Source organism: Trachypithecus francoisi, unplaced genomic scaffold (genome assembly GCF_009764315.1).
Source record: "Trachypithecus francoisi isolate TF-2019V2 unplaced genomic scaffold, Tfra_2.0 Lachesis_group12, whole genome shotgun sequence".
NCBI classification, from domain to species: domain Eukaryota; kingdom Metazoa; phylum Chordata; class Mammalia; order Primates; family Cercopithecidae; genus Trachypithecus; species Trachypithecus francoisi.
The window spans coordinates 106,556,393-106,580,774 of NW_022681457.1; the positions used below are offsets into that span (position 1 = coordinate 106,556,393).

General features: G+C 49.1%; 1 protein-coding gene across 1 annotated transcript in view; it reads right to left on the reverse strand.

Annotated features, from left to right (window-relative positions):
- Positions 1-1,759: 1,759 nt before the first annotated feature.
- The window catches only part of IGSF21 (immunoglobin superfamily member 21), a 269,631-nt gene continuing 247,008 nt past the window's right edge, over positions 1,760-24,382 (reverse strand). Inside the window, exons 5-10 of the mRNA XM_033228095.1 lie at positions 17,865-17,980; positions 14,468-14,942; positions 3,847-3,932; positions 3,246-3,438; positions 2,821-2,859; positions 1,760-1,990 (exon numbers count right to left, since the gene is read on the reverse strand). Of these exons, the coding sequence (XP_033083986.1) occupies positions 1,920-1,990; positions 2,821-2,859; positions 3,246-3,438; positions 3,847-3,932; positions 14,468-14,942; positions 17,865-17,980 (980 nt within the window). The 3' untranslated portion in view covers positions 1,760-1,919. The remainder of the gene's footprint in view (positions 1,991-2,820; positions 2,860-3,245; positions 3,439-3,846; positions 3,933-14,467; positions 14,943-17,864; positions 17,981-24,382) is intronic.

A 24,382-nucleotide genomic window follows, 5' to 3' on the forward strand; every position in this document is an offset into this window, starting at 1 on the left:
CTTCTAGAGCCTGCCTGAATTCCTTGGCTTGTGGCCTCTTCCTTGCGTGACTCTTATATCTTGCTTCTGCCATCACATCTCCTTCTACTGCCTTTTACCTTCTTGCTTCCCTCTTATAAGGATGTTGTGATTACATTGAGCCCACTTGGATAATCCAGGCTGATATTCGCATCTCAAGATGCTTAACTTGATCACATCGGCAAAATCCCTTTTGCCATGGAAGGTAACATATTCACAGGTTCTAGGGATTAGGATATGGACATCTTTGGTGAGAGGGCATTATTGTGCCTACCACAGTGACACTCCAGCCTTCTCTTATCCTCCCCTGGGGATTTTGGAGGCTGTATGTTCCAGGTGATGTAGCTACAAGATGCAACAGGGCTGCTTAACCTGCTTGGGCTTCTCATGAGCCCGAAATAAATCTTTATTATTGTGTTAGGCTGTTCTTGCATTGCTATAAAGAAATTCCTGAGACTGGGTAATTTATAAAGAAAAGAGGCTTAATTGTCTCATGGTTCTGCAGTCTGTATAGGAAGCATGGTGCCAGCATCTGCTTGGCTTCTGGGGAGGCCTCATGGAGGTTTTGCTTGTGGCAAGAAGGAAAACAGGAGCAGTCACGTCACATGACAAAAGCAGGAGCAAAAGAGAGAGTCAGTTGGGAGTGGGGAGGTGTTACACACTTTTAAACAACCGGATCTCACGAGAACTCACTCACTCATCACTAAGAGGATGGCACTAAGCCATTCATGAGGGATCTGCCCACATGATCCTAACACCGCCCACCAGACCACACTTCCAACATTGGGGATAACATTTCACCATGAGATTTGATGGGGACACAGGTCCAAACCACATCAATTGTGTTAAGGCAGTAAGACTCTGGGCTCAATATGTTACTGCAGCAGGGCCTACCTATCCTATCCAGACTGCTTACAATCTTCCATGGGCTCTTCTTGGTGAATGGCAAGTCTTGACCATGGCTCAGAGGGGCCAGCCCCACCCCTCTCCAAAGACTCTTGGCCCTTCTCTCTGAGTTAATAGCTGAATGTCCTGACGAGTTTGTAGTGGTTGAGTAGAAAGTTCTGAGAAACCTCTACCACTGACATACATGTGACCTTGACTGATGTCAGCCTTGGCCATGTGACTTGCTTTGGCTAAAGGAGTGTTCATGGGCATGACACAGGCAGAGGCCTTAAACGTGGTTGAATGGTTTGAGTTTCTTCTTGAGCTTTGGTGATGTACCACAAGAGGATCAAATGTCAGGTAGTCACTTCCCCTTTAGTGTGGGCCCCAGACAAACACCCATGACACCAACCAACCCATGGAGGAGGCCTGAACCCAACCCACAGCTTGGAGTCCAGCCCAGTTGACCTGCTGCCTGAAGCAGAACTGCCCAGCTGAGCCCAGATTAGATCAGCTGAACCACTTTAACCTGAACATGAACATAATTACAAATGCTTGTTGTTGCATGCCATTGAGGTTTGGGCTGGTTTGTTACACAGCATTATTGTGGCAACAGCTGACTATTACACTTAGCCCCGAAGAATTTGGATTTCTCAAGTCTCTGGCCACATTCCACACCTGGATGCTAGGACTTGAGTGAGATAGTGAGCCCCATGTCCACTGTTCATCTGGGAAGAGCATGCCTTCCATCTCCCTTGCCATTCCCCTCTCAGTGCCTGTCCCAGTACTGAATGCCAGGAGGAGGGGCCCGGTTGCTGCTACTGAGTAGATAAAGAATGCAGAGCCACAAACCGAGGTGGGGAAAATTGTTCTGTTTGTTTTAATTAAACCGACTGAAGAAGCCAAGACACAGACGGAAAGAGAGACTAAGAACAAGACTGGAAATAGTTTAGAAAAGAAATGAAAACCGGTCGCGGAGATGTCAGTGCCCGATGGAGTGGCCAGGGCGGGTGCCTTCACGTCAGCTCCAGAATCACTGTCAGGGCGAGCACCAAGGTGAGCCGGGTGCCAGTGGGGCCAATGGAACCTGTGCCAGGAGGCAGGAAAAGGGTCAGAGCCTGCAGACCCAACCCTGTTCCAGAACAGCAGAGCCTCCAGGTCCCCAGCAAAGACGCCGGATTTCAGCATCAGGAAAAACTGGGTTTGAAGACTAGCTCTGCCACCTGGCCACCTAACTGTCCATGATCCCCTCCCCTACCCCTAGGCTTGCTGGGCTGTGGTCAGACTTCCTAGAAGCCATGAAGATGGTGCAGTGAGGACCAAGAGTGGGAGCCTCCATTGTGAACTGTGAGATTGGCTCCATGTAGGGCGGGGGTGCGGCAGGCCTGGGAGCAGTGTCTGTGCCCCTTGGAGTGGTGCTCAGGCTAGAGCAGGTTGGGGGGTGGGGGCAGCCCAGGGAGGATGGTATAAAGGGCCTGCACTAAGACATCCGTCGATGCTCCCAACCACCCCATGGAGTGGTTCAGAGCCTCAGAACGCAGCCCTACGATCGAGGCTGGACACATCCTTCTGAGGTCAGAGCAGCCGGGCTCTGAGCTAAGAGAGCTAGAGATGCCATGACAGTGAGACCGAGCTCTGAGCTGAGAGGGCCAGAGATGCCATGGACAGTGAGATGGGGCACAGTTGGCCCCGGAAATCTCAGCTGGCTGCTTTGGCAGGCTGAGTCCCCCTTTATTGCCTCAGTCCCTACCTCTGCCCACTTTAGAATCTGACTCTGCCCTACTAGAGGGCAATGATCTGCCTGAGGGGTCGGGGAGTGACAAGGGTATGCACATGGGAAGCGTGGGGGACCACAGCTTTCTGGTGCCTCAGAAGCCACTCTCTTTCAAGCAAAAAATCCTGAGGGTGAAGACTTACCATTGGAGTCCTCCGTTCCTCTTGGGATATTTGGGTTTTCTGTTGGAAAGAAACAGAAAGAGAACCAAAGAGTGGATGGCATTCAGAGCTCAGGAAAGGACTGGCCCTTTACCCAGCACCTGCTGTGAGGTATCACACGCAGTGTCTCAGTGTAGCCACACAACCTCCAGGGGAGCTGGATAGTATCAGCCCCCTTTTGCAGATGGAGGAAGTGAGAGAGGTTAAGCAGTTTGCCTAATGTTCTTTCTGAGTCCGAAGCTTATTTATAGTTGTAACCACCGAACGACCCTGCCTCCCAGTGGGGCCCCCTCCCAGGGCAAATTTAGGGGATTTGGGCCCCTGTTGCTTCCTCCTCCTGGGGATACTTCCCAGCCAGGACTCGTCCTTGTAGTTGTTCTCCCAGTCCCCAGCTGAGCGCGCCATACCAAACACGATGAGCCGGGTGTGCGTGTCGGTGGAGCCCAGTGGGTTCTGGGCAGTGCAGCGATACATAGAGCCATTGAGCTCAGCAGGAACCCGCTCCAGCACCAGCTCCTTCCCGTCGAACTCAGCGCTACCGTCCAGGAGGCGGCTCCCAACCCGCGTCCAGGTGAACATGGGCTCCGGGAAGACTTCGTTCTGTTGGCCAGAGCAGGGGAGAGTTGGGTCACAGGAGGGCCCATTCTGCCAGAGCAGCAAGGGGTCATGGGCATGCCTGGCCGGGGCTGCCACAGCATTCTCATCTGATGGGTTGCGAATGGCTGCCCTGAACTCCAGGAGGAGAGGGAGTCTGGGACTGAAGAGAATGTCTCGTTGAAGAGCTAGGTTTACTCTGAGTTCTAGATAGAGGAGTGAAACATGCATGTACCTCTTTGCCATTCCCCATGGGAACCGATTCTCTCAATTACACATTGGGAAACTGAAACCCACTGGATGTGGCTGGGGATCGAGGGAAGGGTGTTAGAGAGGACCGCCAGGAATGCTGGTGCTGGATCGATGCCTCTACCACCCCCCACCACCCTCCCAGATGCTCAGAGAGAGGCTGACCTGAAACCCATGGACCAGAATCCTCACTGTGTCCCCGACCCGGGCTCTGCTGGGCGTCATCACAATTTTGGGTCCTTTCGGGGCAACTGTAGGGAGAGAAAGGCCAGGTCAGAGAGAGTAAGGAAAGGAGGGACAGCGTACACGGAAGAGAAAGTTCTAGTCTAGCGATCAACATCCTTGGGATCAGCTGCTTCTGTTAGAAGCTCAGTGTGCTCATTCATTCATTCATTCACACCTGCATTCATTCAGACATATTCCCTAAGCCCATGCAATGAATCAGATGCTCTCTAGGACCTGGGGAGTCAATGGTCTATATAGGACACAATTCCTGCCCTTGGGTGGTTCACACATCAGTAGGGGAGAAAGACAGACAACCGAGAAGTACAAGCCAGTACCATGAGGGAAAAGATCAGAGAGGCCCAGTGGACGGTGGGGTCAGGGAGGGAAACTTACCTGGGGCAGGTGCTACTAGGCTGCTGATGGGGAGCAGCCTGTGCCAGCAGCCAGACTTGAGGTACCCCCAACTCCCACCCACGCTACCCCCTTGGGAGGTGCATTTCTGGTGTCATCAGTCCCTTTGTCCAGCTGAGTTAACTGGGCCTCAGAGAGTCATGAAGCGATTTGAAAAAGGTCACACTTTGAGGAGAGCCAAGATCAAGGTGTGGGTCTCCTCCTCCTGATTCAGTGCTGTTTCTAACAGGTTAATCTTCCCAGTGGGATTTTTCTAGAACCTCTGGGTAGGGATGGACATGGTGTGAGAAGACCACCTCCTTCCTTGTGCCCAGCCTCCCTGCCTCTCTTCCTCACTTCCTTGTATCACCTCTTATTCAGTCCCTTTATATCTCTGAACTTGAAAGCCAAGATGCCCAAGGGCATGGCTATCCTCTGAACAATGCCTGAGAATATCAGGGATGGAGGAGCCACTCAGGATCATTGGGTCTGTTCTCGTCATTTCAGCTGAGAAACAGAACTCTGTGGATAATGTAGAGGCTTATCCAAGGTCACTCACAGAACCAGTTACCCATGTTTCCTGACCTTCTTGCCAGCACTCTTTTCCCCAGATTCATTCATTCACTCACTCACTCAACAATAATTAGGGAGCCAGCCATTTGGAGCAGAGCAGAGGATATGGTGAACAAGACCCAGTGCCTGCTGACACGGAGCTCCCACTTCAGTAGGGGTGAGAGTGCGTAAGCAAACAAGCACATATGCAAAACAGGATGAGAGTGACCGTGCTCCATGCAGATCACTAGACCCAGGGAAGGGGGCTCAGAGTTGGTGGGTGACATCCTCAGATAGTGGTCAGGGTGCCTCTTCCAAGGAGGTGACATTTAAGCTGAGCTGTGAAGCCCGTGAGGCATATTCCAGGCACAGGGAACAGCCAGGGCATGGGACAGAGGCAGGTCAGGTAGGGAAGAGGGTTGGGAGACAGATCCTATAGAGCTTCCAGGGCCGGAGGAAGGGGTGAGGGTTTTGTTTGGTACTCTATGCTTTGTGCTACTCTGTGTAAACATCTTCTAAGCGTGGAAAAGTTTTGTCCTGAGGCCCTAGGGCTGCCCTGGGATCACCCCCACCTTTCCTTGCTGGTCCCCAGACCTCTCTTTCTGACTCAAAGCTCTCAGAACAGAAATCAGAGCAGTTGGCAGATGTGGGTGGTCTCTCAAGCACTGCCAACTTCATTCTCTGAGAATGAAATCAAAGGACTATTAATTAAACCATGAGCAAGACATCTGAAATGCCACATGGGTCTAGGGAAGCATCCGTGGGAAGAGCAGGGCTTGCACCAAGGGGTAGGGGAATCACTGGGAAGGGAAGGGCTGGTTCTGCAGCTGCATCTGCCAGTCAGTCAGGTGGAAGGGCCACTGGCCTGGGAGACCTGCGAGCTGAGCTCTAATTGTTCTGTGTGCCCTTGGATGAATGGTTCCCCCTTGCTTTCCCAAGTGTACCATGGGAACAATGATACCCCTTGCCTAACACACGGGGCCATTAGGAACATCAGGCAGTGGCAGGTTTGATGGCTAACATTTGTTTAGCGTGTCCTAAGAGCCAGGACCTATGAAGTGCCATATGCATAATCTCATTTAGCCTTCCAGCCTTTGAGATTGTCGCCATAAGGAAATGAAGGCTCGGGGAGCCCAAGTAAGTTTCTGGGTTTTCAAATGAACTCTCAAGTGCTGTAGATGTCGATTTGCAGATGGGAAACCAGGTCTAGGGCAGTCTGACCCTGGGTAATCTTGGCAGCTCTAAGTGCTGCTGGGGTGGCATTGTTGGCTGCAGCCAGGAGAGGGCGCGGAAGGGCATCCCAGTCCTGGAGAAGGCTGGAGCCATGGAGGACCCGGCAGACACCTTTCCCTTCTAGGTTAGATTCCTCACTGCCCTGCTTTCTAAAGGGCCTGCCTTACTCCTTCAGGCCTGGGCCTGGGCCTGCTGGTTCTAAGAGAAGAGGGAACCAACCTTTCTCAGGTGTCAAGCATGCGCTAGACTTCCTTTTAGGACGGTCACACCATTCTGGTACTTATGAGGCAAGTTACCACAAAACCCATTGTGCAGGTCATAGAACCGGCCCTCCAGGGGGGCAGTGACTTATCCAAGGTCACACTATAGGAAGGTGTGACGGCACATAGGGCTTCAGAGGGAGGCTCAGAGCCCAGGGGCAGAGGTGAGGCAGAGATGGGTGCCTTCTTCCACCCAGGGCACCCCGGCTCCTGGGCTCCTGTGTGCATCTGATCCTGGGCAGGGGCACAGAGGGTGGGCAGAGGAGGGATCTGGTCCTCCCTCGCTGCTTTCAAGCTCTATCCTGACAGCTGCCACCAGACAAGAGCCTTTGCAGCAGATGGTCCCTGACTCCCTCCTTCACTGCTGCGCTAAGATGTTGCTTCCGGAAGCCAAGCCAGCTGCTCTCAGCCTCCCCACTCCTTCCTCCCTCAGGCTCCTGACACTCAGAGCCTGGCCCATTAGCAGCTCCAGACAGTCGAAACCTGGCCCTACTTGTCTGCTTCTGACCACAATGTCTGAGAGTGCCCGAAAGGAATGCTCTTAGTCTCTGGACTTTTCTGCCTGTCAACCTCTGGACATAGAGAAAGAGTAGGAGTCCAGAGACCCAGGATTGATGCCTAGCCCTCTACTTTCTGGCTGCATGACTTGGATGAGTCATTTCAACTTGTTGGGCCTCAGTTTTCTAACCCACAAATGGGGAGAATAGGCTACCACCCTGCTTGAGGAAACACTCTGAAAATGACAATGGAGGAGGGAGATAAGACTGCAGTGTGAAATGTAAAGTGATGTCTATCTGCTCAGGGAATGAAAAAGATCCTGGACATATAAGTTGCCTTCCTTACCTCTCTTGAGCATCCTGATGCAAGGATAGTATTGTGGAATCTCAAGGAAAAGCTCCTCTAGCTTTCCCCCAGGAATTCTGGGTGTTTTCTAAGACAATCACTCACCCATTCACCCACTCATCCATCCATCCATCCATCCATCCATCCATCAATCCAAATATCCATCCATCCAAACATCCATCTATTCATCCATCCCTCCAAACATCTATCCAAACATCCATTCATCCATCCATCCAAACATTCATCCATCTAAACACTCATCCATTCATCCAACCACCCATCAAACATCCATCCATCCATCCAAATATCCATCCATTCATCCATCCCTCCAAACATCCATCCAAATATCCATCCATCCATCAAAACATCCATCCATCCATCCATCCATCCATCCATCCTTCCATCCATCCAGGCATTCATTTTATTCATTCATCTATTCAAACATCCACCAATCCATCCACATACCCACCTATAAACCCACCAGTTTGCTTACCCATCCATTTATTCATTTGCTCTATCCATCTAATTCTTTACCATACACCTAATTTGTGGTGGTCACTATCCAGGGTCACTGTTGGGAACACCATGATGAATAATAACAGTAGCTTATATTTCCTGAATATTTGCTCTGCCTGTCACTATAAGCACTTTGTATGCACTACCTTACTTAATCTTCTCAACAACCTAGAAAAGCATTAATTAATTAATTAATTGTCAAACAGTTGTTTATTAAGAACTATGTTAGGGGTTGTTCTGAGCCCTGTACTCTGTGAACTAGGAAGATAAAGACTCTGCCCATGTGCCATTTAAATTCTAGTGGATGACGGGAATGCCCAGAGTTTGACTGGGATGGTATTTACACCAGCATTCACATTTATTAAAATTTGTCAAGTTGTGCACTGAAGGACCTGCATTTCCCAATAGGTAAATTTTATCACAGTTAAAAAATATATGAAGAATGAATTTTTTAAGCCAGTTCACCTGACTGCCATAACATCTAAAACCAAATCTCAATTCCTAGCTTGTGGGCGATTCAGACAATAAGCAAATTTAGAATATACTTGCAGGTGGAAATGAGTTATGTAAGAAAACAAAGCAAGAGAAGGGGTTGAAGGAACCAGGAGGAAGAGGCTGCTTTAGATAGAGTGTTCGAGGAAGGACCCTCTGAGTAGAGGACTCGAGCAGAGGCCTCCTTCCAGTCAATTTCCATTCTTCGTAGGTCAACACAGTTCCTGTTTCTATCAATGGAGATTTATTTTTTGTTCTAGAATTTCATATAAATGGACTCACACAGTGAGTGCTCTGTCATCTGGCTTCTACTGATCAATAGTTTTTTTTTTATTTTTTTATTTTTTATTTTTTTTTAAGACAGAGTCTCACTCTATTGCCTAGGCTGGAGTGCAGTGGCATGATTTTGGCTCACTGCAACTTCTGTCTCCCAGGTTCAAGGGATTCTCCTGCCTTAGCCTCAAGTAGTTAGCCCCAAGTAGTTGGGGCTACAGGCATGAGCTACCATACTCAGCTAATTTTTGTGTTTTCAGTAGAGCCAAGGTTTCACCATGTTGGCCAGGCTGGTCTCAAACTCCTGGCTTGAAGTGATCCACCTGCCTCGGCCTCCCAAAGTTCTGAGATTGCAGGTGTGAGCCACCGTGCCCAGCCTGATCAACATGTTTTTGAGCTCCATCCATGCTAATGCAGGTATCATGAGTTCATTCATTTGTATTTACAAAAAGTATTTTGTTATATGAAGATACTACAAGTTTGTGTATTCATTTTTCTATTATGGACATTTAGATTATTTACAGTTCTGTCGTTGTTGCTGTTGTCATGAATAAAGCTTCTGTGGACATATGTTTTCATTTCTCTCAGGTAAATACCTAGGAGTGAAATTGTTGGGTCATAAGAGCAGAAATATTTTTATCTTTGTAAGAAACTGCCAGGTTTTCAAAGTAGTAGTACCATTTTATACTCCAACCAGCAAAGCATGAGAATTCTGATTGTTCTGCATTCTTGTCAACATCTGGTATTGTCAGTTTTTTAAATTTTAGCCAGTCTAATGGATGTGAAATGGTATCTCACTGAGGTTAGAAACTTCATTTCTTTAGTAATAATGTAGTGTACATTTTTACATGTTTATTAGCCATTTGTATATTTTCTTTTTTAAAAAATTGGGTTGTCTTACATTATTGATTTGCCATAGTTCTTTATATATTCTGGTTACAAATGCTTTGTCAGATATACGTATTGAGAGTATTTTCTCTTATCCTATAGTTTGCCTTTCATTTTTCTCAAGGATGTCTTTGTAAGAGCAGAAGATTTAATTTTTGATTAAATCTAATTTACCAATTTTCAATTTATCATTTAGTTTTCATTTAGTTTTTTTGTGACCACTTTAAGAAATCCTTGCTACATCAATATCACAAAGTCTATGTTTTGTTTTAGAGGCTTCATGATGCTGACTTTTATGGTTAAATCTATGATTCATTTCAAATTAATTTTTGTGTGTGTGCGAGGTAGGGGTCCAGGTTCAATTTTTCCTTATGCCTATTCATTTGTTTCAGGTCATTTGTTAAGAGAACTTCTCTTTCCTGATTGAATGGCCTTGGGGGTCTTTGGCAAAAATCAATGAACTCTATGTATGTGGGTCTATTTCTGGACTCTATCCTGTTTTATCAAACTATTTGTCTACCACAGGAAGGTTTTGGGCAGGTGTCATGCTCTGATTTATATTTTAAGTAGATCAATCGGGGTGGGAAATAGGATAGTGCAAAAGTAGAAGCAGAACTACTTGTAGTTTGAAGGCTACTCTAATAACCCAGGCTTGAACTGATGCTGCTTGGGTTGGGTATTCGGAGAGGACACTGTGAGGAATGGCAGATTTGGGATATATTCTGAAGTCGAGCTGCCAGGGCTTAATGACGGTTTGCATGTGGGATAGAGGAAAGACTGGAAAAGGTGGGTGGCTGCAAGGTTTCTGATTTGATCAATAGGAAGAACATGGTTGCCATTTAGTAAGATGGGTGCCAGGATGCTTAGGCATCTGTGGTCTAGATCACGAGAAAGGTACAAATCTGGTGAGACAAGAACTCAGAAGAGGCATAAACAGCTCGAAGGGTTGGAGGAGAGTCAGAGAAGTCTTCCTGGAGGGGTGGCATTTGAGCTGGGGAGGGCATCCCTGTGAGGGAAGAGCAAGAGCGAAGAAGGTTCATTGCAGGGAGACATGCCCCACCCTTGTTGGCCTGATCTTCAAAATCCTTGTTGAATGATTGGATTTTGTGCTCTGAGGTCATCTCATCCATCCCACTGTCTCACTCAGAGTGCAGGGTGCCCTGATGGTGCAAGGTGCATACACTCACGACCTTTTGGCTCATGGCACTCTCCACTGGTCACACCCCCTGGCTCAGTGACACCTCACCACAACCCTGACAGGTGGGCTACAGAGCACAGTGGTTAAGAACGTGGGTTCTGGGGCCAGACAGCCTTGACTGGCTAACCTAAGAAAGGTTACTCTATGCCTGAGTCCCTCACCTGTCAGATGGGAATAATATGATAGCATCTCTCAGCGGCCTCACAGGTTCACTGCAGGTTTCAAGGAGACCTGGTGAGGAAAGCATCTTGCAGAGAGCCTGGCTCTGAGCAGGTGCTCAAAATATTTGTGCGGTTACTATTCTCCCCCTTCATCAGGTCAGAAAACTGAGACTCAGAGACGTTAAGAAGTCTGAGTTCTCACTCAGCAGTCGAGGGAGACTAGGAAGTCAGCCCAAGTGTCTCTTTACTCACCCACCCAATTAGGGTCCTTCATCTTGGTGGCCCTGCTGTGTCCCCCATGCCCCAAATCCACCAGTGTGCACAGACCTGCCTGTCCAGGCCCACTGTTTATGAGTGGTCCCTTCTTTTCCCTTGCTCTGATGATGGCGAGCGGGGGTGCCCACAGAGGCGACTCCAGTTAAGGGAGGGCCTGGGATCCAGGACAGAGCAGGCAAGTGCTTTAATGTGGTTTGGGGAGCTGTTGGTAAGGGTCACACAGGCCAGCAGGGGCACACCCCCTCCCATCACTAGGAGATATCAGCTACAAGCTCACTTTCCACCAGCTGCCTTGAAGTCTATATCTGGCCTTTTGTCTTTCTCATCCTTATTCTTGGTGAGGTGGGGCAAGGGTGCCACCCCGCTGGAAGCCAGAGCTTCCACAAGAGGGTCAGGAGGGGTCTTTCATAAAATAAGCAACCAGGTAAAGGGTGGAGGCTGCTCTGTTGGGGGAGGAAGAGGCCATGGAAGGATGGAGGATCCAGAGAGAGGGGCGAAGGGCTGGCAAGGTGGGAGGACCAAGAGAGGGGTCGGAGCAGACCCTGGGTTGAGAAGATCTCAGCACCTAGCACAGGGCCTGGCCTTAAGTGATGTTTGTAATATTTTCGTTTTTTCTTTTTTTTTTTTTGAGATGAAGTGATTCTCCTGTCTCAGCCTCCTGAGTAGCTGGGATTATAGGCAAGCACCACCATGCCTGGCTAATTTCTGTATTTTTTTTTTTTTTTTAGTAGAGATGGGGTTTCACCATGTTAGTCAGTCTAGTCTTGAACTCCTGACCTCGTGATCCATCCGCCTCAGTCTCCCAAAGTGTTAGGATTACAGGCATGAGCCACTGTGCCTGGCCCAGTGCCTAGGTCAAAAATGGAACTGGCCCCAGTGATATCTTTATGGACTGATGAACAAAGAGTACCCAGGAGGTGGGCACCTATGACAGAGGGATGCCGTGAGGAGGCAAAGTGAGAGCCTTAGAGTAGCCTCTGGAGCCTTTGAATTCTCCCCCACTCACCTTGGTCATCTTAAAGCCCCTGAGCCTCAGCTTCCTCCTCTGTGATATAGGATAATAATAGTGCCTACCTCACTGGGTTAATATAAGAGAAGACACAGTCTGTGGCATATAGTAGCTGCTCAGTAGATGTTAGCCTTTAGTATTAGTTTCTGTATGGCAGGTGGCCTGTGAGAATCAAAGGGCAGCTGGGTGCAGTGGCTCACGCCTGTAATCCCAGCACTTTGGGAGGCCGAGGCGGGTGGATTACCTGAGGTTGGGAGTTTGAGACCAGCCCGGCCAATATGGTGAAACCCCATCTCTATTAAAAATACAAAAAAAAAATTATCTGGATGTGGTGGCGGGCACCTGTAATCCCAGCTACTTGAGAGACTGAGGCGGGAGAATCACTTGAACCTGGGAGGCTGAGGTTGCAGTGAGCCAAGATCACCCACTGCATTCCAGCCTGGGTGCGACAGAGCTAGACTCTGTCAAAAAAATAAAAATAAATAAATAAATAAAAATAAAAAAAGAGAGAGAGAAAATCAAAGGGCCATTGTAATGGGTCTTCAGGGAACCAGTCCCATAACCAGCCAAGACACCCAGTCCTGGGGTTGGTGAGTTCAGTGTTTGGCATGGTAGTGAGTGAAGAAGGCACCAATAAACCTGGCTTGAAATTTCAATGCTGCTACATACAAAGTTAGTGACTTGGCAAGGGACTCTACCAACCTGAGCCTCAGTTTTGCTCATCTGCAAAATGGGACTACACGGCCAACTTGTGCTTATGAGGATTGGATGAGAATCCTTGCAGATGTTCCTGGCACACAGTACATACTGTCTGTACAAGAAATCCTTTTCTTTGGTATTTGATACTGAGGAAGTGTTGGGTTTTCTGGTGGTCCAGCTAAAACAGAAGCCCTCTGGAACACCTGACACAAGCTGCAGTCCCAATGCTCATCAGTCACCACTCTCAGCCCTTGGTCATGAGTGGCCTGGGTTAGCAGCTGTGGATTGTGCCAGGCAGCCCCTGAACACTACAGGAGTTTTGGAGTACAAGCCCAGGCATCTTGGGCTTAGGGAGGAGCTGCTGGGGGCTGCAGATCAAGGTTCAAAGGACATAGGTGAAAGGACAAGTACAGGTCATCTTGCCCATCCCATGCCCTCACCCACCCAGTCCATACAAACAACCGGAGTCTTGTATATTTCCAGCAGTGAAGATTCCACATCTCCCCCTTCCCTGTCCTGAGTCAGTGGGTAGGAGAAGTATAAGGGGAAGGGAGTGAGTTCTTTGTGCTCTGGGGATCCCTGGGTTGGTGCTCTGTGGGGAGAGGACCAGATCATGGACAGAGATTGGGCTCTTGGGCTGAGCTGGCTCTGGGCACCCAGTGTCCTCTTTGCCTGCCTCCCACATACCCACAGATGACAGGGATTTCATTGTACTTAAAAGTGTAAGCCAGAGCGACACCTTCCATGTCCTATGTGTTCCTGACCCCAACCTGCCAAAGCATCCTATGATTTTCAAAATTCTAAAACCTGATCCAGCAAGCCTGCCACCTCCCAGGTTCGAAACCCTTATGCAGCAACTGTCCTCTGAGCTCACTGGGCTCATATGCAATCCAGAAAATCTCCCTGTCACCTCCCTTGTCCCCACCTGTGATATAGAAAACTTCCCTGAGCAGGCCATGACCTCGAGGTTCCTCTCCATGACCCGACAAATGTCCTCTGATCTCTTGTGCTCCTGAGGCTGACTCGAAAAATCTTGGCCTCCCCTGGTCTTCACACTGGCCTTCCGTGCTTCTGACTTGACTCAGCAACCCTTCCTGAAGAAACCTGACTCTTGTGTGTTCTTTATTTACCCAGCAAACTTCCTGGTTCCATTTTTGACCTAGAAAACCTCCCCTGTTTTTAACACCAATCCAGCAAATTTTTCTGACTTTCCATCTTTTTTATCCGGGCTGTGCAAACTCCCTGACCTCTTATGTTGCTGACCCAGCCCAGCAACTCCCTTGCTCTTCCCCAACTTCTCGTGTTCCTGACCCAACCCAGCAAATCTCCTCAGTCTCTTGTTTCTGATCCTTCCAGAAGACCTCCCAGACCGCTCATGTTCCTGACCTAATCCTAATTGAAAAGTGCTTTAAATGGTTTGTAATTTATATCAAATTAAACTGGCTCTGAAGCAATTCCTCTGACCTCCCCTGATCTCCTGTGTCCCTGACCCTGTCTAGCAAACTCCTCTGATCTCTCATGTTCTTAGCTCAACCCAGCAAACTACCTTGGCCTGTAGGTACCTCCCCACATATGACCAAGGATCTTCTCCAATCCAGCTCAGCAACCCCCCCAAGAACCCTGACTCTACCCTTTGCGCTCATCCTGACTCCAGTTTGCTCCATCTCCTCCCCCTCTCCATAGGTGTCCTCAGCCTGGGAACCCTATTCCAAGGCTCTCACCACACCCAGGTCTGCAAGAGCTCTACAGAAGAGCCCCCACCAAACCTTACCCAGCGTGACCTCTGCCTGCATGGGCATCGACAGTGCCGGGTGCTTGACCTCGCAGCTGAAGAGAGCCTCGTTGTCAATCTGTGGGTTGAGGGTCCAGGTGAGCAGGGCGCGTACTTCCACAGTGCCGTCGCTGCTCGGGGTGAGGCTGTGGCGCAGGAAGTAGGTGGGCTCGGCGCTGTGGACCCAGCGGGGGAACTCACGGCTCACGACCGTCTCTGGTATATTCTCTGTGGTTGGCTGGAGGAGGATGTTGGGATCTGGGGTCAGGCCACGGGAGGGGCGCTCCGTGTAGGGTCGCCCACCCCGATTCTCGGCGTCCAGGAGGGACAGTGACTTCTGCATCTTGGTGTCATCCAGGTCACGGTGCAGAAGGCTGCGGAAGGGCCTGCTGTCCTGGAGGGGGCCGGAACTCGCAGCTGGTGGCTCTGATAGGGGTACTGCGTCGATTGGTTCCCCATCTCGTTTGAAATAAACCTGCCATTGCAAGGAAGGTGTGGAAAAAGATTTTGTGCTACTAACTTCAACCTCCCAGTGGGCTCTCCGATGAACTGGGTACAGGATGCCAGTTCTTCCAGAGCATAGCAGCCTAGACAGTCGCCCACACCCCACTTCTTTCCCTCCAACACCGCCAAGAACTATGAGCCAGTGTGGTATAATGGGAACACATGCAGGCCCTTGGGGCAGAGGCTCAGCCCAATCTCATTATTTACCAACTGGTGAGGTTTTGTGAGCCTCAGTTTCCTCACTTGTCAAGAGAAGAATAAGACACCTGCTTCATGGGGCTGTTGGATGTGTCAGTGGAACCACGTGGGAAATGGGGACCTTGGCCTACACCATGGCGGTCACCTGGGGTCCAAGGGCACCACTCGGGGAGGGCATGGGGATGAGGAAAAAATGGAAGGCACCAGAGATTGAGAAGTTGGGAGAGGATGAGGAAAGAAAGAGTCTGTGTGCATGTGTATTTTGGAGTTGGAAGGCAGAAAACAGGTGCATGTGTGGGAGGAAGCTAGGTGTGGGGAGGAGGTGAGAGCAAACATCTCCTCGCTTTCTCTGCTAATGGGAGCTCAAGTTTTGGGAGGCGGTATTTAATTTAATTTGCTGTCTTTTTATTTCGGTACATGTGCCCAGAGGCCTGTGGGGATTAGATGTATTTTTAATAAATCAGATAAATAAACTGATAGGGGGCCAGGAGAGGGAAAAGTGGGATGCAGCTCTCTGGGACACAGGTGGGGGAGCGGAAGGAAAGTGTGTAGGGGGAGGGGCTGCAGGGGGGTGAAGGAGGTGGGAGGGGATGGGGGGTATGAAATGTGGGATTTTTGTCAGAGTTTGTAACGCCAATGAAGAGTCTCTTATGCACATGATAGCCTGCGTTGGGTTTTTTTTTCCCCATTTATTTTCTTCTTTTCCTTCTTCTTTTTGAAAAGTGCTTTAAATGCAGGTTTGTAATTTATATCAAAGAATTTCTTTGAAGTTCTGATGTCTCAGGCAAACATAAGATGCCTGGGATTTGGGGAGATGAGGTTCTTTTGCATGTTTATATCTGAATATTTTATTGCCATGTCGCAAATGTCAGGGCAGGCAGACAGGATGGGTAGGAGGGGGGTCTTCCTGCAGCCCCTGGGCTGTGAAAAGCCTTTTTTTGTGCCTTTCAGGAAAGGACTTTCTGTTTGTGAGAAAAAAACAGCTTTCCTGATTTTAGGGAGACTGGACCTCTTTAGGGCCTCCAAAGGAGAAAATCTGGGGTCATGTCCTGCTTTCAGCAACTGGCTTTGAAGCTACCTTTTTGGTCCACTTCCTAGGGAATGAGGCTTGTCTCTGTTCCCCTGCCCACCACCCCACCTGTGTCTCTACACCCTTGCCCACTGCCCCACCTGTGTCTCTGTGCCCCTGCCCACTGCCCCACCTGTGCCTCTGCACCTCTGCCCACTGCACCACCTGTGTCTCTACTCCTCTGCCCACAATCCTACCTGTGTCTCTGCACTGCTGCTCACTGCCCCACCTGTGTCTCTGTGCCCCTGCCCACTGCCCCACCTGTGCCTCTGCACCTCTGCCCACTGCCCCACCTGTGTCTCTACTCCCCTGCCCACCACTCCACCTGTGTCCCTGTGTCCCTGCCCACTGCCCCACCTGTGTCTCTGCATCCCTGTGCCCCTGCCTGCTGCCTCACCTGTGTCTCTGTGCACCTGCTTACTGCCCTGTCCTGGGCCTCTACATACCCATTTACCACCCTGCACCAGTTCCCAAGGCAGGGCTGGCCTAGATTCCCAAAGCCACACTATTGGACCATGCCTGGGAGACAGTTGGGTCTGGAATGAGGGGAACCATTTGGCTCCCATCTTGAACTATAACCCTACATACCCATTGCTCTAGCTCCACACCTTGCTAAATCCTAGTACTGTATGGAACTCATAGGATCAAGACACAAAATATTATAAAATGTCAAAACTGAAAGGGTACGTAGCTGGAAGTTTCTCCAAACGGGCTTCATGGAACCCTACAGGTTCTAAAGTGGTGTTTCAGATGTCAATGAGAGTGACTTGGCCTCTCTTCACTTTTAAATGTCATACATATGAGGTTTCCCTGTACACCATTTAGACCAGAAGGGCCCTTGTGCTTCTAAAAAAGCTGAAAAACGAATATTGTCCAGCCCCCTCAACTTCGTTGCAGAAACAGAGGCAGAGGTGGGGAGGGGGGATTTCCTGCTCACCGTTGTTCGGTGAGTACAGCATGGCTGGGACCCCAGCTCTCCAGATGCTGCACCTCCTACCCGACCTCCTTCAAGAGGTCATGAAAAATCTCATGAACTGCACTGACAAATATCTAAGAAACTACGCTGGGTCTAATAAGTTGGTCTAAAAGGAATTTCCTCTCTCTTCCCTCCCTTCCTTCTCTCCTTTCCTTCCCTCCTTCCATCTTCTCCCTCCTTCTTTCAGATGGGATTCCTGATGATCACGTGGGCTTCTGGGAAGGCCAGTGAAACTGGAGCTAGAGACACGGACTTGAGACCCAGCTCTGTCAGGAGTGCCACGGTGACTTGGGACAAGCCCCTTTCCCTCTCGGGGCCCCGTTTCATTTGTCTCCGTTGGACTCAATAACTGGGGTTGGCATGCTGGATCCTGGGCCCCCCGGAAGGCCATTCCTGCTGTGAAGTTCTAGGACTCTGCCTCCAGGAGGAGTGGGGGTTCTCAGCATGGGGAGATGGGGAGCAACAGGGGCACACGGATGCCTGGGCCGATCCAATGGGTAAACGGGATCGGACAAAGGCAGACGGGGACAGAGTCAGCCCTGGCCAACCACTCCCTCTCCAGGCACAGTGGAGACACCTACAGCTGGACCAGCCCCGAAGCAGGGTGGTTCGGCAGATGGGAAGGAGCTGGGCACCCCAGGGGTACTCACCATGGGCGCTGGTTTTCCTCCAGACACGATGCAGACTAGCGTGAAGTTCTGGGCTTGGTAGCGGCTGAAGGGGGCTGGTGTGTCAGCGGCCACCACTTCAATGGAGGTGGGAGGAGCTGCGCCAAAAGGAAGCACAGGAAGACAAAGACTCAACTGGAAGATTCAGGAAGAGTTCACGGATGACCTAAGATGGCCCAGGTCCATGTTGGGTGCCGGGGGTGGGGGAGGGCAGGTGTTGTCGAACTCCAGGGGGTGCCATTGGCATCCATTACAGTGAGGAAGACGTCCTTGCTGGGAATATAGACAAGAGCCCTGTCCTCCTGGAGCTTACAGCTTAGTGCAGAAGACAGACAGGAATCAAGAGATGGCACAGATCAAAGTGTGAAGTGCATCAGATCCCCGGAGGAATCACGGTGTGTTGAGGGGACTCTGCCCGAGCCTGGGAGTTCCAGGCAGACGCTGTTGAAGCAGCCACATTGCTGCTGTGATCTGAGGTCACAAGAGTGGGTGGGAGATAGCGTGGCAGGTAGAAGGAGCCTTGAGTTTTAACACCTTGAGTTTTAACAAACCCTGAGATTCCCAGCCTCTAAAGTAGCTGGGACCACAGGTGTGTGCCGCCATGCCTGGCTTATTTTTGTGCCAGGGCCCGGCAGTAGGTTGGCCAGGAGAGAGCGGGGCAGGCCAGGGGGAATGTGGTGCCCAGCGGGGCTGGGCATATGGGCAGGGCACAGAGCATGTGGCATGCTGTCAGGGGGATTATGACTTGAACTGGCATGCTGGAACAGGTTGTGACATTTTCAGGATTTCTGTGAACCAGCAGTTAACCGTTTGTAACTTGTCACAGTGAGTATTTTCACATCACAAAAAACAGCAACTGCTACACTTTGGGGCTTTTTCCCTCCTTCTTCTGCCCTAGCCCCCAGAGGGCTGATTCATCTTTAAAGCATGGGTTACGGGTTTTTCTTCTTTATTCTGAGAGCAATGGGGAGCCACTGAAAGTTATCAGTGAGAGCAGTGACATCGTCTGGCTTGCATTTGAAAGAGACTGAAAACAGAGCGGGAATTTCAGCTAGGGAAGATGGTACCATACACTCGGATGGGGGCATCTGGACAGTTATTTGCGGCCAGGAGTCTTTCCTTCCTTCCTTTCTGGAAGTTGGTTTGTTTTTGTTGGCCACCCCTCCCACCCACTCAACCTCTCTTCTCTCCTCACCCACTGCCCCTGGCTGGTTTGTCAAAACCCTTGCTCCCAGACACTATGGGGCATCGCAAGGGGTAGGGACTGGGCCATCAGGCACACTTGGGTCTGAATCCAGCTCAGTCACCACCACCTCCATGTGCTTGGGCAGGTCACCAAAACTGTGAGCCTCAGTCCCCCAGTTTGCTAAATGGGAATAACATTAATACTTGGCAGACATTTTTGCAGGACAAAACCAGCTAATACATATGAAAGGCTTAGCATATGGTAGGAATTTGCTATTATTGTGATTTCTGATATTATTTCCCTAACCACCTCATAATCAGCAGGACAGGAGCCAGAATCTTAGAGCCTCGCTTGGGAAAATCTGTCAATTCTGACTTACCCAGCCTTGGGCCATGCGCAGGGAGGGAAGCAGAGAAAATAAAGAGGTATGGGCCTTTCCTTCCTGCAGGGGGTTTTCACTCCAGTTAAGTTTAATTAAATTCGACAAACATTTCCTGACACCTACTAGGTGCTGGGAATGATAACAGGTGCTGCCAGGAGGTGCCCAATGATGAAACAGGTAAAGCATTGCAAAGTTCACAGTCAGGTGGGGGCGACAGACACTCAGGCAACTCTATTTCAAGGCCTAGTGAAATGAAATCAGGTATGAGTCATTCATTCATTCAGGGAGCCAACTCATGCTGTTGGCAAGAGAAGCAGAGCACACAGAAAACAATGGGAGAACAATAGATGGAGAATTGTAATTAAGCGTAAGATCGCATAAAACAGATGGTAAGCGGGATAGGAATTCCGAGAAGGGGAAAATACACCAGAACACGTCAATTACCTAGAAATTGCAGATTCTGCAATCTAACTTTTCCAAAACTCGACCGAAAACCTGGATCCCACACAAGAACCCACAATGGCTAACACTTAGGAATCGGGACCTGTTCTGAGTTCTTAACGTGTGTGCATTATCTCCGTCTTCACCATCAGTCTACTAGTTGGGTTTATTTATTCCCATTTTACAGATGGGGAAACTTAAGAGGTGAAGCAACTTACTCAGGCTCACAGTGCCAGTATGAGGAAGAGCCAGGATTTGAACTCAGACCGTCTGGCTCCAGAGCCCAGCCTCTGACATGAAGCTGAGCCACCTCAACCTTTGGGAAGAAAAAGTGAGCTTGTATCTATTGGTGCCTTTAGATGTAAGTACACATTTGAACTACCAGGAACATTCACCTACCTTCCATGGATGCCTTATAATCCAATTCCATCAGGAACGGATGCTGTGGGTGCCTCCAGTTACTCAGTTACCCTAAAGATCAGTGACCTCTGCAGTTAGAGCTTAGCGTAAAACTCTGGCGTGGCTGGTGATGGCAGGTGAGTAGGTATCAGGATACCCTCCAAGAATCCTAGAGGCTCAGAACCAGGCAGGTGGCTCCTTTAAAATCATTCATTCTTTCTTACCTTCACTGAGCAAACAGAGATCAGACACCTAGAACCTTCTTGAGAGGAGAGTATTGCTTTTCTCTTTCTTTCTTTTTCTTTTTTTTCTTTCTTTCTCTTTCTTTCTCTCTCTTTCTTCTCTCTTTCTTTCCTTCTTTCTTCCCTCCCTCCCTCTCTTTTGTTTCTTTCTTTCTCTTTCTCTCTCTTTCTTTCTGTCTTTTCTTTCTTTCTTTCTCTTTTCTTTCTTTCTCTTTCTTTCTTTCCTTCCTTCCTTCTTCCCTCCTTCCTTCCTTCCTCCCTCTCTCCCTCCTTCCCTCCTTCCTTCCTTCCTTTCTTTCTCTCTCTCTCTTTCTTTCTTTCTTTTCTTTCTTTTTTTCTCTTTCCTTCTTCCCTCCCTCCCTCCCTCTCTCTCTCTTTTCTCTCTTTCGCTCTCTCCTTCCTTCCTTCCTTCCTTCCTTCCTTCCTGCCTTCCTGCCTTCCTGCCTCCTGCCTTCCTGCCTTCCTGCCTTCCTGCCTTCCTGCCTTCCTGCCTTCCTGCCTTCCTGCCTTCCTTCTTCTTGGCAGGGTCTCACTCTGTTACCCAGGCTGGAGTGAAGTGGCACAATCATGGCTCACAGCAGCCTTGACGTCCTGGGCTCAAGTGATCAATTGTCCTGCCTCAGCCTCTCAAGTAGCTGGGACCCCAGGTGTGTGCCACCACTCCTGTTTTTTTGTTTTGTTTGTTTGTTTTTAGTTTTTTTCTTTTTATGTTTTGTAGAGCTAGGGTCTTGTTATGTTGTTCAAGCTGGTCTTGAATTCCTGGCCTCAAGTGATCCTCCCAATTTAGCCTCCCAAAGTGTTAGGATTACAGGTGTGAGCCACTGTGCCTGGCTTTTGAGAGGTTTGCTTTGAAGAGTAAATGTGATAGCATGTGTAATTTACTGGCAATGCAGGGTAGCAATTTTAATTATTTGTAAGACTACAAATAAGGGAGGTAGTATAGGACAATGGCTAAGGAGGTGGGCTGTAGATCAGACTAGCCAAATTTCAAAGATTAGCTGTACCACTTACTAGCTGTGTGACCTTGGGCAAGTTACTTAACCTCTCTGAACCTGGTTTCCTGATCTGAAAAACGGAATTATAAGGTATTTGTGAAGATTCAGTAATGTAGTGCCTGCAAAGTGTTTTCAAAGTGCACCCAATTACATATTAGCTGTGCTTATTGTCAGTGTGATTTACTAACATTCTTATTTGAGCCTCCTTGCTAAGGACTGGGAGAATAAAACATGGTCGTACCTTTGGGGCATTCACAGTTTAGTGAGGAGATCAGAAAATGCCCTAGATTCGGGCTGTCCCATAGAGCAGCCACTCACACATGCAGCTGGGGAGCACCTGAAATGTGGTTTGTTCAAGTTCACTTGTGCTGTAAGTATAAAACTGAAATCTTAGTTTTTTAAGAAGAGTGTAAGATATATTGTAAGTGTAACATGTTGACATGATGATATTTTGGATATATTGGGTTTAATAAATATATTACTAGAATTAATTTCACCTTTTCTTTTTTAAACTTATCTTAATGTGGTTATTAGAAAACTTACAGTGACATATGTAGTTTACATTATGCTTCTCTTGAACAACTCTGGTCTAGACTTTCCATTTTATAAGTAAGCAAACTGAGATCAGAGAGAGACACAGGTTTGGCTACAATCATACCCTAAGTCAGTGGCAGAGCCTGGAATGGCCCCTAGCCTTCCAAATCCTGGCTAGGGTTCTTTGCATAGCATGGTGCTTACACTCCCCACCCCCCCAAGCATTCACACACACACACAGGAGATCTGCACCTGAGTCACGCGCACCACCCACACAGACCCTGATTGGAGCTGTGTTCCCATCTCTCGTTATATTTCTGAGCAGGTGTTAGCAATATGTATAGTTAATCAAGCTCGTAAGACAATAACAGATTTCAGTTGTATGGACGATGACATAGCAGAGCGGTTAATATCAGCGTGGACACCTCAGGCTTCCCACACCCTCCCCATCAATATACTCCCCAGTCAGTGAGTCCTAGGAAAACGTCACTCTGCATCTCACCTCCTGTCTCCTGGTGGATGGCTCTGAGTGCCGGCAGTCAGGGAGCCATCTCCATCCAGGAGTTCCTGGCTGCTGACAGATGCTTCACCCTGCACGTCACTATTAGCATCTCCCTCTTCTTTTCTCTTTCCCTTCTCTTGACCAAGTATGGCATTCCTACCCACATAGCCCAATAAAAGCCAGTTTCAGAGCCTCAGAGTCTACAGCCTTCCTTCACTTAGGCTTCCCCTATTACACTCCTATTCCCACCCTACTCCCCCTCTCCATCTCCTCCTCCACCTCATTCCCATCCCCATCCCCACCTCATCCCCCATTTCCATTCCCATCCCCATCCCCGACTCATTCCCCATCTCCGTTCCCATCCCCATCACCATTCCTACCCTCATCCTCATCCCCATCCCTTTCCCCATTTCATCCACATCCCCATCCCCGTCTCCATCTTCATCTCCTTCCTTATCTTTATCTCCATTTCCACCCTTATCCTCACTCCATCTTCATCTCCAACTCCATCTCCTTCCTCATCTTTATCACCATTCCAAACCCATCTTCATCTCCATTCCCATAACTGCCCCATCCCCAGCCTCCTTCCCATCTCCATCTCCTCCCCCATCTTTTTCCCCATCCCCATCTTAATCTCCTGCCCCATCTCAATCTCAATCTCCTTCTCTATTCTTATCTTTACCCTATGCCCATCTCCATCTGTGTCTCTATCTCCATCCCATCCCCATCCATATCCCCTTCCCCATCCTCATCTCCATTCCCATTTCTATCCCCACCTCCACTCCATCTCCATTCTCATCTCTGTCTCTATCCTCACATTCAGCTCCATTTCCATCCCTCCCCATCCTCAATCGCCATCCCCTATTCTCTCATTTCTGTCTCCATCTCATGACCAACTTCAACTCCATCTTCTCCCCCATCTCTATCCCCACCTCCGTTCCTATCACCACTTCTATTCCTGTCCCCACACTTATCTCTACCACATCTCTATCCCCATCTCCAACTCAATTCTCCTTTCTGTTTCCATCCCATTCCCAACCCCAATGCCATCTCCATCCTCATCGCCATTCCTATCCCTGTTACAGTCTCTGGCCAACCAAGATCAAAAGCCAGCAGCTTTTAATGTGCCCTATGCCTGGGCTAGATCCCATGCCCCAGGACGTGTTCAATCAAAGGTGGAAGATCAGCTGTGAACACAGATATCAACTCTACATAACTTCCTGGACAAGAATAATCCCAAGTAGAAAGTCAGGCAACAGAATGAGCAGTGTAAGGTGAGGCCACCTGCCTGTGTTCTACTGTATTCACAGGAGATGCAAAGACTCATCAACGAAGACCCCTGGCTCACCAATCTCCCTCCCACTCTTCTGTTATCACCTTTAGACCATGATGTCTAGTGCTCCCACCATCAGTGCCTCATTTTTGTGGCTTTTGAGGCTGTGTTTTCTGAAATGCCTGTGACAGTGCAATGCTCTCTGGGGTGTGTGTATGGGGGGGGTGGGAGAGTAAACACACCCATCACACTCATCAGCACCATTCATCTGAAATGACCCTTCTAAGGCGAAGAGACACCAAGCAGGCATATTTTGCTTGGGGAAGAATAAACAGTAGTCGTAGTTGTAGTAGTAATAGTAAGAATCTAGGCCAGGTGCAGGGGCTCATGCCCATAATTCCAGGACTTTGGGAGGCCGAGGCAAGCGGATCACCTGCGGTCGGGAGTTCAAGACCAGCCTGGCCAATATGGAGAAACCATGTCTCTACTAAAAATACGCAATTAGCCGGGTGTGGTGGTGCATGCTTGTAATCCCAGCTACTCAGG